Source organism: Malus sylvestris, chromosome 6 (assembly GCF_916048215.2).
Source record: "Malus sylvestris chromosome 6, drMalSylv7.2, whole genome shotgun sequence".
Classification (NCBI taxonomy): domain Eukaryota; kingdom Viridiplantae; phylum Streptophyta; class Magnoliopsida; order Rosales; family Rosaceae; genus Malus; species Malus sylvestris.
In genome coordinates, this window is record NC_062265.1 from 25,702,993 (window position 1) to 25,720,495 (window position 17,503).

General features: G+C 35.7%; 1 protein-coding gene across 5 annotated transcripts; it reads left to right on the plus strand.

Moving 5' to 3' along the window:
- Positions 1-2,829: 2,829 nt before the first annotated feature.
- On the plus strand, positions 2,830-8,253 carry LOC126626529 (B3 domain-containing protein Os03g0120900-like). Of its 5 annotated transcripts, none has more exons than XM_050295889.1 (3): positions 2,830-4,891; positions 5,401-7,659; positions 8,065-8,253. In XM_050295889.1, the coding sequence occupies exon 1, from the start codon at positions 3,325-3,327 to the stop codon at positions 4,717-4,719; it is 1,395 nt and encodes a 464-aa protein (XP_050151846.1). In that variant the 5' UTR covers positions 2,830-3,324; the 3' UTR covers positions 4,720-4,891; positions 5,401-7,659; positions 8,065-8,253. The 5 variants fall into 5 exon arrangements, with proteins under 5 accessions (XP_050151846.1, XP_050151847.1, XP_050151845.1 ...); XM_050295890.1 differs by having other exon boundaries at positions 5,401-5,486; XM_050295888.1 differs by lacking the exon at positions 8,065-8,253 and having other exon boundaries at positions 5,401-5,486; positions 7,657-7,877.
- Positions 8,254-17,503: the final 9,250 nt, after the last annotated feature.

The following is a 17,503-nucleotide window of genomic DNA, read 5'->3' on the forward strand; positions in this document are numbered from 1 at the left end:
GCCACAATAGGTGGATCCGGCTAACATATTACTTTTCATAGATTTATTTCACCTGGTTTACTTATTTCATTATGTTGAGATATTTGGCATGGCATACATGTGGTTTTGGCTATTCTGAGTATGGTTTCGATATAGATATGTATTCTATTTTCTGGGAAATTATACGGGGTTTTACGGCGAGGGGTTATTACTTTTGCTAAGTGAAATGGTTTTGAAAAATTTTGTTTTTGCCCACTCACACTTTCTGTTTTGCGCCCATCCAGGTTCTAGTAGTAAAGTTTCTATGTCGACGAGGATTCTTGGCATATCCCAGTACAAGTGGCTTCCTATGATGGTATAATCCTTATCTTACCTTATTGTACTTATGCTATGTAATCACGTGTGAAATGGGTCCATAACCTCTCACCGCGCACTAGTGTACTTAGACACTTTCAGGCTTAAATTTATTCACATTTTACACATCATTACACTTTATGGCTTCGTCACCTTCCAGATGTCGGCCAGTACATCTCGATTCAGAGTCCTAGTGAACTTTCTGGGTGGGGGTGTGTCATAAGTGTGTAAACTGTCATTGTAATTCACTTGGTGAAGTATACTAAAGTTCATAGCTTTCTTTCTCTCTCTACAACTGCATTCCTTTCTTTCATTTTTCTACATTTCATAAGTTCTTATAGTACTGTTATCAATAACTAACCCTTACGAACTTTACTACTTTAAGCATTGTTGGAAATTTGAATAGTTTGAGTAGAAATTTCTTTGTCCCACATTGACCATTCCCAAAAGATTTTATCACTTTATAAGACTTTGTTCTTTATAGAAAGTGATTGGAGTAATAGGCCTGGAGAATAAAATTGAGCTCACCCTTGGGGTTGGGCTTTGGGTGCACTAATTAATTGGTAATTAATTATAATTAATATATATATATATAAAAAATTAATTATCAAAAGATGGGCCTTGGGGCTCAGGCTCTAATAATTAAATTATTTAATTAATTATTTTCGGATTTAATTAATTATTTTTAATTAATTTCGAATTTAATTAATTAACTTTTTTTACCAACAGACTCATCCTTTCAGATAAAGTCTGAAGAGTTCAGAAAGAACACAGAGCAAAGCACCCCTCTGGAGAAGACGTCTCCCAACAGACACATCTCATTCTCATACCTGTTGCGAACAGGCATCCTTCTATTATATATACATCCATCTGCATGGCATTTAGAATACAGAAAATCAATATTCTTATTCTACAATCTGAAACATCCTTTCTGAGAGAACCACACAGAAGTTCGCTAGAAGTTAAGTTTTCCAGTGCTGGAATTCTAGCTTGATCGTTGAATCCTGGTGAAGCAGACGTCCGTAGAACTACAAGCACTGAGTAGGGATGAATTTCTATTTCAAGGACATTGCGGTATGCAAGCCTCGATCTTCAATCTTTCTTTTTTAAATTATTTCGTTGTTCATACTCTGTTCAATATTTATTCGTATTTATTATTTATTAGCATATATAAAATTATCACAGATTGTTGACATATATCCAACAAGCATATCCATAAATCAACTGAAAAATACTCTCTTCCAATGCCACCTATATTCATGAATCAATTTCTTATTAAGAACACATGTTAACAATTAAAATAATTTACACTTAATATCTTGCACTATAAAATTACTTGAATCAAGCTGAGGTACCCACAGTTCGTTACTACCACTTGGTCAATAGTTTTCACAAGGTAAAAGCTCATCAAATACGTGTGAACTCGAAACAAGCTCAAGAACAAAAGTTAGGAATAAGAAAGTTAAAAATTTAACTTCGAAAATATATTCACGGGGCCAAATGACAAATGATGACATAAATAATTTGCATGTTTTCATGAATAAGATTTTACCAAAACAAAAAGTTCGCACAAAAAATTGGATTTGTTGATTTCTTAAGTACAACTTTCTCTTTGAATGCATCTCATATCGTCGAAGTTTTTTTTAAAAACAAAAGAACAAAAGGACTAAATAATTTTTTTTCTTTTGAATAGACTAAATGATTTAGCAAAGGCAGCTAGGCAGGTAACTTAAAACAAACAATTATATTGCCTAACATAGAGGATGGTCCTGTTGGAAAAAAGAAAAAAAAGAAAAAAGAAGAATCAAGCAAGTAAAGTTAATTAACCCCAAAAACACTCTTACCATAAATTAAAATTCACCATTTCTTTCTTCCTTTTCACCAGCTTTGCTTGGTTGCTAGCAGCAGATGCTTAAAATAGGTACCATAGGAGCAAAATTCCAAAAATAAAGCCAAAAAAGAATAAAAATGGTCCACCGATCCTAGTTGCTGTATTGAATTTACAAGTTCGTGCTCTCCAAAACAGCTGGCCCTTTGGGCCTTATCGCAGATAAGATTAAAATAATTAAAACTTTGAAATAAAAATGAAAATACCACCCAGGATGATGACAGAGACAAGCTCGCATGAGCCCAACAAAGATAATACTTGAGGTCCCTACTTATATATAATTTCCCACAATTTTATTTATCAGAAACCAATCAAAATTATAACATGGAAAAAATATTTTAAAAAATCATGCCTAACTGGAGAAGGTTTCAGGCATGGCCTATAATATTCAGCCTTCTCTTCAAATAGAGATTCTTTTACGTGTTATAATATAAATAAACAATATAGTTAATATGTCATACATTTAAAATTTAATAATAAAAATAATTAATATATTTTAAATTGAATAAAATAATAACATCATGTAATAGTGGTTTCAAAAACTGAAAAATTACTCCTACAAATATCTCTTTCTATTTCTTCTTTTAACTTCTTTTCTTCTCTCTCCCTCCCTTACACTCTCTACCTCCCTTACACACACTCTCTCTCTCTCAAAGCCCAAGGTCAACAAGAAGAGGAACTTCTTTGCACTCTTTGAAACGTTCATGGGGTATCTGAGTCTTGTTGGTCAAAGAAGAATGCACCGACTGTCATTGTATTGAGAGCTACTCTTCTAGCTTCTGCTTCTCTTCAGCCTGCAGCTTCCTCCTACTTTCCTCTTCTTCTTCACTAGAATTTTCCATCATAGAATTTTCCATCAGCAATCTCAACCCTAGAAAAAAAAACCACAAAAAATTGAGAAAAAACCCCACAATAATAATAACATAAAAGAAAGAGGAAAGTGCGAAAAGAAAAGTCTTAGCTTTAGAGTTTAGCCCCCAACACACCTGCTTTTTTTCTTCTTCCCTTAGATCTCCAAGATCTAGGAGTTTGAGGTAGTCAAAAACAAGAAGTGGGGTTTTGTTTTCCCTAATTTTCCACTTTTATTTTATTTTTTATTTATCATGAATTTTGGAGCAGCAGCCGCAAGAGCTAGAGATGCTGGGTTTTCTACTGAGGATGACCAAAATATGGTGAGAGGTAAGCTTCCTTTCTCATATTCTTCCTCTCCCTCTTCATCTTCATCTTCTCCTCACTACAACAAAACCACCGGCGTAGCCACTCTGGTCCCTTCTTCCGCTGTCAGCAGAAGCCGCAGCTGGCACCACGGCAGCGGCAGCCCCGACACGAAGCTCGAGCTTATGGACTCGGCCCCCCAAGAAAACAACGAAGATGGTGGTGCTCAAAGAGAAGAAAACCCAATCCCCATCGAGAGGGAGCACATGTTCGACAAAGTCGTGACGCCGAGCGACGTAGGGAAGCTCAACCGCCTCGTCATCCCGAAACAGCATGCCGAGAAGTACTTCCCGTTGGATTCTTCCAGCAACGAGAAAGGGCTTCTGCTGAATTTCGAGGACCGGAACGGGAAGCCGTGGCGGTTTAGGTACTCCTACTGGAACAGCAGCCAGAGCTACGTGATGACCAAAGGGTGGAGCAGGTTTGTGAAGGAGAAAAAGCTCGACGCCGGCGACATAGTCTCGTTCCAGCGAGGACTTGGTGAGGTGGGGAAAGACCGTCTTTTTATTGATTGGCGGCGCCGCCCAGATGTGCCTGATCCAAACCATCACCACCACCACCACCCGCTTCATCCACATTATCAGCCCAATTTTGCAATTCCTCATCAGCATCAATACTCCTGGAACCCTCACCGGTCGGTTCCATGGAGTCCGTTGCTGATGAGACCTCCCGGGGCAGTAGTGACTCAGGACCACTTGCTCTTGTCGCAGCAGCAGATTAATTACGGCGTCAATATGCATCACCCATATCGAAATACTGGGACAAGTGGTGGTGGTTCAGGTTCTTATGGTTACGGAAATGTGGTTAACTCTACTAGGCCGATTTATTATTTGAGATCAGCTTCATCCGCTGCCCCGCCACAGTTTCACGAGCAAGGGGACAACGGAGTAATAGAATTTCAACAACACCAACAAGTACAGCTGGGTCGGGTTCATGAGTCGAATATGGTTCTGGAGTCGGTGCCAGTGGTCCATGGGAAGGCGGCAGCCAAGAAGCTGAGGCTATTTGGAGTGAACATGGAGTGTCCCATATCGGAGTCGGATCATGAATGTGACATATTGTCTTCAACCACATTATCATCATCCCAGTATCATCATCATCATGCCCATCACCAACTTTCGCCGCCATCGCAACCCCCACCGCTCCAATTAAGGCTCTACGACGGCATGCCTCTCCTCCACCAAACCATGCCCTCTACCACCACTACTAGTACCACCACCGACTTTCTCAACATGAGTGGCAAGGCCTCCCCATCTTCCATGTCCTTGGACTTTGATGTCTAGTTGACTACTCCATCACAGTGCCAATAAACATCCAAGGTTGTCAAAATTAAGGAGAGAAACGAGGAATGCAGAAGGAGAAAATGGGATGATGTGGCAAATTGGCAATTGAATAAGAAGAAGTTGGGAGAGAACTGATTTTTCAGATCAATTGATAGTCATCAGTACAGAAAAGGTACAAGGTTTTGGGTTTTTATTTTATAAGAGAATGAAATGATGATGATCTAATGAAGTGATTGCTTTATTTATAGTTTTTGTAACTTAATTTTCATGTGTAAAAATATTTTTATATTATATAATAACAATCTATATAGATAGATATAGATCATATTCAGCGCAGTGGTATATTCTATCAAGACATAGATCCATCATTTCCCCAAGATTTCATGCTCTCATTTTGTATCACTGATGATATGAAATATGAATTTTTACAATTTATATGAAATATGAATTTGTTACAATTTATATACTTATGTACTCGTATATTAATCTCTTCGGTCTCTCTCTCTCTCTCTCTCCCTCCCTCCCTCCAATGTTGCTGTTGTTGTTTTCATTTAAGTAAGTAAATGGAAGAAACAACCTTTCCTGCTGACTGCTCAGGAAACAGATGATGATCAGAACAAAAGTGCTGCTAGTGCTAGAGCGACCTGATGTAATTGCAGTTTTGTATTTTACCTTTGGTAGGTTTGTTGTTCTTGTCGCTGCTTCGTTGGGCACACCAGTGCTCGCAGGTTTTCTCAGACAGACTTGCAGAGATTAAAAGCAATAAGGTAGCCAGCTCTGTTATATATATGTCCTTAATTGAAAATATATCTCTCTTTACATCTTTAACTATTTTCCCTCATTAATTCTTGCTACCTTCTTTTTCTGCACTAAAGTAATTTAATTTATTGATTTTCTTGTTGCCACCTTAATTTTTTCTTTTCATTTCACTGCAAAATTAAAATTAAATTCTCCTACAAATCAATATAGCTAATGTATTATGGTGCACCTCTAGTACTACTATTATTGTTCATAAATGGGGGTAAGGTTAGCCGACATTCACCTCTCCCAGACCCTGCGTAAAGCGGGAGCCTTGTGCACTGGGTACGACATTTTTATGTCTGTGTTGCATTTGGTTTTTACTTACAAGAAAATTTTGAACTTTGCATTTGATCAACAAAATGCATATTTGGTAGTACTGAACTTAATTAAGGATTAAACAGTACCTTTTTCATGGTTTGAACTTTCTATATGGACCACATTTTTTAACTTGTAACAACAACAACAGCATGACAATAAGAGTAGTAGAGATGTAGCTAGAGTGCTAGCTGCATGCTCTATTGTAATGTGAATTTTATAAAATCATAGTGTTGTGAAGACGAAAACAATATACTATAGGGCGTCGTCTCTATAATTTTTAATGTTTTTGATCGATCATGGTTGATATTTCGGGATGATATATTTTATAATCAGTTTAAAGATATGGATGATAGATACATGTACATATACATACATATACAGATTCATGATCAGGTTCTTTTGCCACCTAAAAAATCATGTTTTTCATCATTTACCATTGTGATGTGGATGAAAACTTTACAATAGAAAGCTGATCTATTCTTGTTCTATAGTTCAAATAATCTGTCACAAAATTAAGGATCAGTGAGTTGAATGCATTAGTTGGCATATATGTGTATTAGTTGAATGCATTAGTTGCATGCATGAAGTAAAATGAGGAACAAAATTAACGAGCAGTGAGCCTAACTTTAACTTATTGCTAAGGCCTGATTTTATACAAATTTTTCAACCATCTTAGGATTTCTCTGCATGCGAATTGAAATCATGAGCATTATACATTCTCATCATAGCCTAGGGTTACACTCGCTTTGAACTTTCTCTTCTTTTTTTTTTTCCCTTAATTTTATTTAGTTTAATTATTTTTATGAGAGGAAAAAGAATTAGCTCTTTCGAAGGGTTCATGCTTGAGACATGCATAAAAAAGTAATTCATACAGAATTTTAACAAAATGAACATGGTAATATACACAAAATACTCTAATGGTAATATATAAAAACTTTAACATTATTAGGAAACATCCCACATCAGCCACTCAGTTGATTTTAGCATATACAAATTGTGCCCTCTTACACGAGAGATAATTGGCAAAATCCTTCAACAGTTTTTTTTTTCTTTAAAAGAAAAGCACAAATATACAAGGATTAGGAATATTTGGTTTGTAGTTAGTAATTAATTGCTCATATACTAATGTTGTTCATTCTCCTGATCATTACTCCTAAATTCTTTCACTAGTGTCACTACTAATGTGACATGGTAAGATATTAGGAATTTTTAAATCCTTATAGTACTTACTAAAACTCATTTGATGATGATATTAGTACTGTTTGCTTCTTCTTCTTTTTTTTTTTTTTTTGGTTGATATCGTTCAGTGGTTTCTAGTTAATTTTTGGTACAAATTTGTGTATGTATAATAAGTTTAAGCAATACGGATATGTAGAGAGATCGTATACTATACACCTACATAACTTAATATATACAAATCCTACCTCTGACATAACTGATATTTATGAGTAATCATTTTCCTACCCTAAATCTCTATATAAGAAGTTTATGAGTGTTTACATTTATAGAAATTAAAATTTTCTTTGACATGCAAGTACAAAATCCAGAAACTAATTAACTTGTAAAACATATATTTGCAACAGTTAGATGTAGATGTATGGTCTGTACAGCTAAATATTAGTTTCCAATTTAAGTTAATTTTATTTGTTTGTCTATTTTAACTAATGAAGCATTTCTAGTAAAAGTTAGTAATTGAATTTCCCGCAAAAGGAATTGCATTTTACATTAATGAAGTAACACCATTTTGATGCACTTACGGTCTAGAACATGATGAGTATCAGATGTAATAACAGTCAGTTTCGGTTTTGGATTTTCTAGCAGGTATGTACATATACAGAAGCTGATATATTCCTTTCAATAGGGTAATGAATTCTGTCAAGTGTTAATATATGGCTGGCTTTTATTGTTTTGACAACCTCCTCCTCTCTCTCCCTAGCTGGAAACTCCCACTAGAAATTTGAGCTTGTATCTTGTTCACAAGTATTTACTCTAAATTAATCTAAAATACGAGAAAAGAAATTTGAATTTTGCATGCAGAATGAAGTTCACAAAGTATTGGAAGTAATTTATTTTTATACACCTTTGTTAATTTTTCGTAGGTACTATTTAGCCCTAAACGTACTCCAGTATTTTAAGCAAGCTCGCCATTTTTTCGACATCTAGTTGTTGATATAGCTAGAGTCGATTGGCCTCATGGCATTCTAACGTAGTTTATCTTCCTTTCAGACTTTATGCGGTATTGTCAACCGAAAAAAAAAAAAAAAAAAAAATTATTAGGAGGGAGGGACTGCTGGAATCAAGTTTACACAAAAAAAAATTCCATCATTAATGTTATCGTACGTAGAGTTTTTAAAGAGATTTCCATACTTACACATGTATACATTTGACTCTTTAATAAAATCAAGTTTAGAGGAACATACTTCTACATTTTACACATATGATCTTTATTTCTATAGACAAATGGAATGAAGCATGAAGAAAGTTCAGGTAATTGGTAATATAGGGAGTAGTCCAATCTCTTATAAGCTCTTGTAAGGTTTTTCTTTTCCCAATATGGGACTCTTTTACCTTCACATCCTCACACACCACCTCACGTGATTTTCAAGCTAACACGAATTGGGTGACACAGAGTATGTGTGACCGTTGGGCTTCACACGTGAGCCTATTTACTCTGATACCATGAAGAAAGTTGAGGTTCCACCATAAAATCAATTGGCAATCTGATGAGTATCCCAACCTCTTATTAGCCCTTGCAAGATTTTTTTTTTCACTGATGTGAGACTCTTTGACCTTCACATCCTCACAATTAATTGCCATTATACTGCACATAATCGTTGTTGCTCACTTATAAGATAGTCTTAAAAAGTTCGTGACAAATAAAGTGAGGTTTAGGTTTAGGTTAAACTATTACGTACATGCATCCTTAGAGAATTTGAACTTCATGTTCTCTTTTGATGGGCTGCTGAATTGTTGACCAGCGTTAAAAAATGGGAACTTTAACGAAAAAATCCCGATAATGTTCACTTTAATGAAAAACCATATTTTTACACTAAAACGTCAATCCTAGTACTATTCACTTTACCCTTTATTTTATCCTTATCGTTAAAACTCAAAGTTTTCAAGCCATTTTCATTTGTTTTTCTTTAAAAAATTAACTAGACTTTGAATTTTCACTATTTGAATCCAAAAAGAGGCTCTATATATTTATATGCACTCAAAAAGATAAGTTACTATTTTGCTCTCATGTATTGTTTTCATACAAAAATTTATGATAAATTCCAAAACAATTAAAAAGAACTCATCGTCAAATCTCGCCATAGCGATCGAGGGATAGAGCTACATGGCGAGGAGCGGGGAGATAGATGAGTTTCTTCTTGGTATTTGTTTGTTAGATTTTTCAAAGATTTGATTTCTAATTGGTTTAAAGTTTGATTAATCTTTGGTATTCAACTAACTTGCCCATAATTATATAAAACAAAGGACACTGTTTAATAGACTAGGATATGTGTAGGAATCATTGTACTTTTGGAAAATCTTTTAAAAGAACAGAAAGAAATGCGAAGATGAGAAGATATGAAGAAATGTCTCACATTAGATGTTTATAAAATTGTGTATGAGGTATCATCTATTAATTTTATAATGAAAGCTCTAACTCTTTCAAGAAATCAATCCCCCTTTAAGTGTCAAATATATTTGCTACTCTGCACATAATCCACATCCTGTCGTAACTTTCAAATGTTTGGTTCATAGATATGTTCATCACAGGAGGGGGAAATTTTTTATTATGACGGGAACATGCTTAGTACATTACGTGTTTTTATGTAAGTGGTGAAAAATTTAATTTTTTAACTAATTAATTTTTTAACGCACATATCTCATCATTTGTATAATAACACGTGGTGTACCACCTCGTGTGTCAGTCACATTAAAAAATCTTTCCACAAAAAGAAGCTTAAAAACGCCATATATATATGACATGACAAAGTATCCAATGAAAATTCACGACTAATTAAAGAATCAAGAGACAACAATGTAGACTTTCCTACTTATGAAAAATCAAAGTAGAATAAAGCTTTATATGTTCTTTATATAACTTTATATCCCCAAAATTGATTAAATAAATTTATATGTTCTTTATATATGATCAGTAAAATAAAACAGAAAGCAGAAAAATATTGTAAAATGTAAGATATGATTACATACTACTGTGTCCTTTTTAGGGTTACTGAAGCAGTAGTTAGCATAACTACTGTTGTGTTCGGGGGTTGTCACCCTTTACGAGGACATACGCACTGATAAGTTTCTAATTAATTTAACCTCACCTTTTTTTCGTTTCAATTATATCATGGATCATACACACACACACATTGTTCAACGGACTAGAATTCTTTTTTTTTTGTCTCTCTCCTTCTCTCTCCTTCTCTTTCATTTTATTTGAATGGTTACGGATAAGTCACATCAATATTTTATATTAATTTTTTATAGAAAAAGAAAAACAAAATAAAAAATGTGAGAGAAGATAATGAAAAGAGAAGGGAAGAGAATTCTTGTTCTTATATGACAGCCCTTGGTACCCTGCAACTGGGGGCCGTCTAGAGTATACATGTGGATCATGTAGGCAGGCAGGGCAGCATGTAGGCTCAGATAATCAAGACGCAAGATAATTAATTAAATGATCGGTAGCGTTCAGTGATAGCAGCAGCATTGCTGCAGCTAGCAGACCAGACAAGCATAACGAAAAGTGTGGACAAGTCCCGATTCATTTACAATATATGGACTATTGCTCCCCACTCCCCTTTCTCATCTCTCTCTAAAAAAACACACCAAACACAAGTTTTGTCCACTTGACAATGATCGGGTACATCGGATTGGTTTTTATTCCGATGGCTAACTTGCTTTGTCCTATTGCTATTAGGATTGAGAAGTACCCCTTTCGAAGCGCTAGCTCCGACACTAGCTAAACCCTAATCCAACATGTAATTGGTTCAATTGGTCCAAAACTAAACCCAAATCAAATTATGGAGAAATAATTATGTGTCATCGGGTGTAGGACGAGGGGTAAGAGTAGGTTAAGATAAAAGTGTAAAACTATATGAGAGGTTTACGGTTTGAATTGTTGAGTTGTATTCTTCTTTTAAAGATGAAATATATATACAAATACAATGATGTCTGGTATAGTGAACCCTATTCCAGATACATTAAATCCTTATGGTGCATTGACTCACACGAATAGGTTAGGTCTGAATTTGAACCAATAACATAGAATAATTATATCTTTTTTATTTTCTTGTAATTACAAACATATGGTAGCCAAAACTAACTTTGCTTCTTCCAACATGCATAAGAAACCAAAATAAGCTGATTGAATATCAACCTAACCAAATTGAAATATATATATATGTGTGTGTGTGTGTGTGGCTTGGAGTATTGTAAGCACGTGACGTCGGTAACTAATAAAGAAGGCAGGACATTAAGGATGATGAAAAAGGAGGTGGTGAGAGGCAAACAAGACTCCAAGATTTCCTATGCGCTGCTCAACTCAAAGCCTTCTCTCTCAAAGCATGAAGCAGAAAGAAGAGTACAGTGCAGTCCCCACTCTGTGGAAAGAGAGGGCAATAGGATACTAGCTAGAGTAGGTTTTAGGGTTGATAGGCGTAATCAATGACGTCAACAAAAGAAAAGAAAAGTAGTCACAGTAGAACTAGGAATTGTATTCTTCGTTTTCAGTCTCTCGTTCTTTCTTGACTTTAGCCAAAACAACTTTCATAGCACAACAGTTACGTTTTGTATCAATCACACAATTACATAAAAATTTAGACATAGTATTATATAATTAATTCAAACTACTATAATACTTATCTATCAATATCATGTAAGTCATTCTCAAATAAACAACGCATGCAATATACTCCCTACAAGACTTCTTCTGCATGGCCCACGTTGATGTTTCTTTCTCTAGTTTTAAGGAACTGGATCTTCTCCTGAGCTCAGGATGAGGATTCTCATGAGCAGTTCATTTGGACGTTCAAATTTAATCCAACGGTTGCAATTATTATAATTTTTAGAGGAACTCCCTATTTGGAGCCGTTGGATCAAATTTGAACTGTCTGATGGACTGCTCAGGAGGATCCCCATCATGAGCTCAGGAGAGGATCCAGTTCCTAGTTTTAATGCACCACATTCCAGTGATATATGAACGTGAAGACTCAAAAACACGTATACACTGTCAAAGTCGAACAATTAGTTTGGCTCTACTGCAAGTGGTAGATTTCATTCATGGTAATGAAAACCAAACAATTCCCCATCAAGATAAAATATAAATTAAAGAACTTCCAAGAAACATAGGGTGACATGGCATGCCATGGCATATGGAAAATGGGGAAAATGACAATATGGGGATCGAGATGCCATGCTGACTTTTTCTTTCCTTCCTTATTTCTTCCACTCGACATTCCATGTTTCGCAAAGGTTAAATGGACCATACACCCATCTGGTTCTGCTCACTTCAGAGTTTTATCAAAGATGCTAAACGATCAACGGCTGTGATCAACTAGGGTTTTCACTTCTGGTCAATTCCGTTATGATCTGATCACTATCTTTACTGTCGTGCAGAAAGCAGGAGAAGGAGGAATAATAAAAACAAAAGTAACAAAAGAACAGGAGAAAAAAAAAACCTAAAAAAAAAAAAAGGAGAGAAGAAGAAGAAACAAAAAAGCTGGTGGGGGTTGTTTGTGCAGTGTTATGGACAGCTCTTCTTTCTTCTGCTAAATTGGTGGTGGCAGAGCAGCAGCAGCAGCAGCATTAACAACGACAGTGCAAAGAGAGGGCAGCCGATCCCAAAAAAACAATTGCAATTATTTAGGGTTTGATAATAACGGGTCATGGGGTGCGCACTGCACACCTCTATACAAGCTCCAAAGCAGCCGTAAAGATGTGCATAAAAAACTTACCATATTTATAAAACAAGGAGAGAAAAAAGCTACTGGCCACAAATATAAAAAAATAAAATGTATTTTGGTTAATTTTTCTGATAAATTCTGACCCACCTGGATGGGATCGGGATTGGGATTATTTGTGCTTGTGATAAAGCTCTCCCTCTTTTAATGCTGAGTAGCCAGTTTCATGCTAAGGTATCAAAACTGCACCCATGCATGATGCCAGAGTCCCAGTTGGCCAAACCCTACCTTCCACTCTAATCCTTGCCTTTTTGTCTATTCCTTCCCTCCTTTTTTTATCTTCTCTTACACACTCTGCTAGCTACTCGTTACCAGTTACCAAGTTCTTTTGATTTCTATTTTTTAATTTTTCCTATTTATTTTTTGTTATACATTAATGAGCTCTCATCAAAGCAGACTGAGTTGATATTTTTTTCTGGTTCAAAAGCCAGACATGAGTTTATTTGTTTCCCACACTCATGGTGGATGGGGTTTCTCCCTAGCTACTAGGGCAAGGGTTTGGAGACAAACAACGGTGTACAAATAAGTTTAGCTTTCAAAACCCTGTCACTTTAATGCTTTACTTAGTTATACCCCATTAATCAACGAAAAGTAAAGAGAAATAACATTTACTTGTCAGATTCCTTTAACATGTAATAATTTACGCAACTGATGTGAGTGTGAGTGGGTTTTCTTCTGTTCTGGTAATGGGTTGTGGGATTTTTCTGGTTAGCCAAAGGGAAATTGGGTTTGGATTTGTTTTTTATTCGTGGAAAATGTGATTAATTATCAAGTAGACACCAGCTGCCTACTTTTGTCTCTTTTACAGTGAATTAATTTGTTATCAACATATATTCATTTATTTTCGTTGCGGTCTCAATATATATTTTGTGTAACATCAAAATTTTGATGTTATGTGTGGACCATATATAGGACCATGTACAACCATATGGGGCAGAGAGAGAGAGAGAAAGATCTTGAACTTAATTTCGTCTGATTTACATCCGCACAAATGACAGAAGAGTTCACTATAAATTGGCCTTGTGAAGTTGGTGGTCGTTCAACGTTGGTCCTCAATTGTTTTTGGTTTCAAGTTATGTGTCCTCAACTTTTAGAAATGTGGTAAATGAGAACAATAATAATGTCTTTATAGAAGTTGTCTAGTTTGGTATTGTTGTGCTTTAAAAAAATTGTTTCTACTATACTGTGAGAATAAACAGTTGTAAAATAAAGTTGTTGAGTGTTTGGTAAATTTGCTTTTGTAAAAGTCTTTTGCCAAAACAAAATATTGTCTGAGTATTTGGTAAACTTTTATATAAATGACTATGAATACGTTAAATGACTAAAAATGATATGTTTTTTAATATATGATGTAATAATTGTTAAAGAGAACAATGTATGAGAGATTTTTTAGTGTGACCGTCACACGAGATGGTACACCACGTGTCCCTATATAAATGGTGGGTTATGTGTGTTAAAAGGTTAATAACTTAAAAATTAAAACTTTCTACCACTTGCATAAAAACCTGTAGTGTATCATCCGTGTTCCCGTCACAACTAAAAATTTCTCATAATGTAGGAGCAATGATTGTGGGTTTGTAAAATATGTGGGAATATACTTGACATTTGAAAATTTCCATGAATGGGCACTTATTAATATGTTTTGGAAAAAAAAAAAAAAAAAAAAAAACTTTTTTTCGAAGCACAGTAGATTCTGCTTCTGTTTTTCTTTACTTTTCTACTGTCATTGACATCAAATTTTTTTAAAACACTTTTTTTTTATCTTACCAAACACATTTGATGTTTCAGATTTTTTTAATAAGCTGCTTTGTGAAATAAACACCAATTTGTCACAGCTTATGGACGAAATTTCTTTTTTCTTTTCTTTTGGTAAGGGGATAGATCACCCCAAAATGCCAATTCAATTTGGTTGGTTTTTGTCTATGTTTCATCATAAGTACATAATCCTAGACATAAGTTGTCACATGCCAATAGAGAGATTTTTTATTAAGGTTGTCAAAATCTCATGCTAGCTGTCCTGTCAAACTTTTGTTACGAGAACTACTTTGTCCTCACAAAACGCTTTCAAAAGTTTATGGACCAATGTAAAATGAAAAAAAAGAAAACATATTTACCTAAGCCAACTATAATAGTAGATGGATGTCTAGGTTCAAAACGATGGTGGTAATTTTATTACCCAAGGGGTTATGATTAATACTGGATACGAAATAGAAAGGTTGGGTTTTGTGGGAGGTTCGCAGTCCCCACTGCCATGACCTATCACTTTTGGCTTTGGTGGATGAATGGCCAGGCCTAGTACATTGGCCTGCCTCTTCCCACTGGAGGTGGATTGTCTGCCCTCCCACTTCCATACTTTTTTCATCCTTTCCTGTTTGTGTGGTCATGGTTAAACCATGTCAACATTTTATATTAATTTTTTATATAAATAATAAAACAAAAAAAAATAGGAATATAAAATGTTGACGTGGCTTAACCATGACCGCAAAAAACAAGAGGGGATGAGAAGAGTATGGAAATGGGAGGGCAAACAATCCACCCCCTTCCTACTTCCCACTAGGCTAAGCCTGCAGTAATGTTTCATAATGTTTTCTGTGGTACCACATGACCCAACAATGATTCTATAATTAAATGCGTAAATGAGGTCTATTCCTACACCTCAGATTTGGCCATCGTGTCATTTTCATGACATACCTCATATCTTAACGGATCATATTGTGTTAAATTTGTTAAAATAAACAAGTAATGGCCGTTAAAATTAGAGGTGGCTAATCAACCATTGGGTTGTTAATGGGTACCCATTAAGACCCATTTACTTTGGTTTCATCTTACACATTCATCACCACTATCTCACTTCTGTATTATAGTGATATCAAATTAAATAGGTCTTAATGGGTATCCTTAACAACCCAATATGTTGATTTGCCACATCTAGTTAAAACTAACAGATAATATGACCTGACCCGTTACTTATTAAATAAAATAATTTTGCTTCAATAAATAATGAAAAATGTCATACTAGCTTCAGAATCAATTATCCATGTATTATTCGTAACAAGAGTGGAAATATTTAGTGCCTTGTCATCAGTACTACCTACCGTAGCAATCATGGTAGAGGCCTTGTCCGCTATTTGATCTGAATCATTCTTGGTTTCTGCAGCGGATGCTCAAGGTTTGTTGCAGCAAGGATCACAGGTCTTATCCCAATTCTCGGGATATCCAATCAGCTCAAAGTAGCAACTCTTGGAGTGTTCTGTCATGCCACAGTGTGGGCACTTATCTTGGGGACAGTCCCGGCTTGTCTGGCTAGGGCGAGTTTATCCTGGTCGATTTTTGACCCAGCTCGGTCAGACCAAGTGGAAGATCCATGAGTCTTTGCTGCCATGGCAGCAGGTTCATTCTTGTCAACTTCCGTCTTCATTGCTTCCTTTCGATCGGCCTCATGATGAACATAGGCATAAGAGGCCTGCAACCCAAACGAGGGATCCTTCCACGACACTTCTCCATGAACTTGATCAAACACATCATCAAGGCCACCAAGAAACACATAGACTCGTTGTCTCTCAGTGGATTTGTGAAACTTTTAAATGATGTTCTCACACTCCATGGACACCTTATTAAAGTGATCCAATTCCTGGAAAATCTCAGTTAGTTCCCCAAAATACATAGCTAAAGGTCGGTCATTTTGACGAAGACGTGATGCCTTTTGATTCAAAGAATAAATTCGAGCCTCTGCATTCTCATCAAAGTAAGCTACCATAAGAGTGTCCCAAATCTCATTTAAAGTAGATAACTGAATGTATTGTTTCATAAGCTCTGACTTCATTAAAGATAATAGCCAACTCGTAATTCTCTAATCTTCAGAGAACCAATCATCGTATTTATGATCGTCTTTGTTAGGTGCCTTGATAGACCCACAAAGATACCTCATCTTCTTCTTTCCAGCGATATGGATTTGAATGAGAGGAGCTCATAAATCATAGTTCTTATCATCCAATACTATATACCAATGTTGAAACTAGAATTATCTGATTGCACCATAATTGGAGAAGCAACATGAACAATTGCAGAACCAATCGCCTATTCTTCAGCCATCTGTTTTGTTGTCGGTACAACTTAGAACCTGCATCATTATGATGGGAATCTGGAACAAGATAACAGACTGATAGAAAAAACTGGGTAGCAACGACTCTAAGTCGCTCGCTGCAATTGATCAAGGACGGGCAACAACTCGAACAGCAACGACGTTAAGTTGCTCACTTGTTTACGTCAAAACAGAGGCACAATGAAAGTGTGCTGAGCACGACAATACCAACCCAATTAGGGATCAATTTTTTTTCTACCTAGGCTCTGGTGCCAAGTAGAAAGAATGTTTCAAATATGATTTGTATTCTTCTCATTCAAAGGTATATATACAATCATATACAATCCTATCATAATAAGGAAAGAATAAATACAATTGATTACAGGAAATACATCCCAAACTAGGAAACTCAAGATAATAGGAATCCCTCAATCGTAGATAGGGGTGGGCATAAAAACCGTCAAACCGGAAAACCGAATCGAACCGTGACAAATAAAACCGTAAAAAACTGTGTTGACCAAAAAGTCAAAACGGGAACTAAAACTAAACCGAACCGTTTCAAATGGTTCCGGTTCTGGTTTGGAAATATTAAGAACCAGAGGAACCGGACTGAACCACTTTTAATATA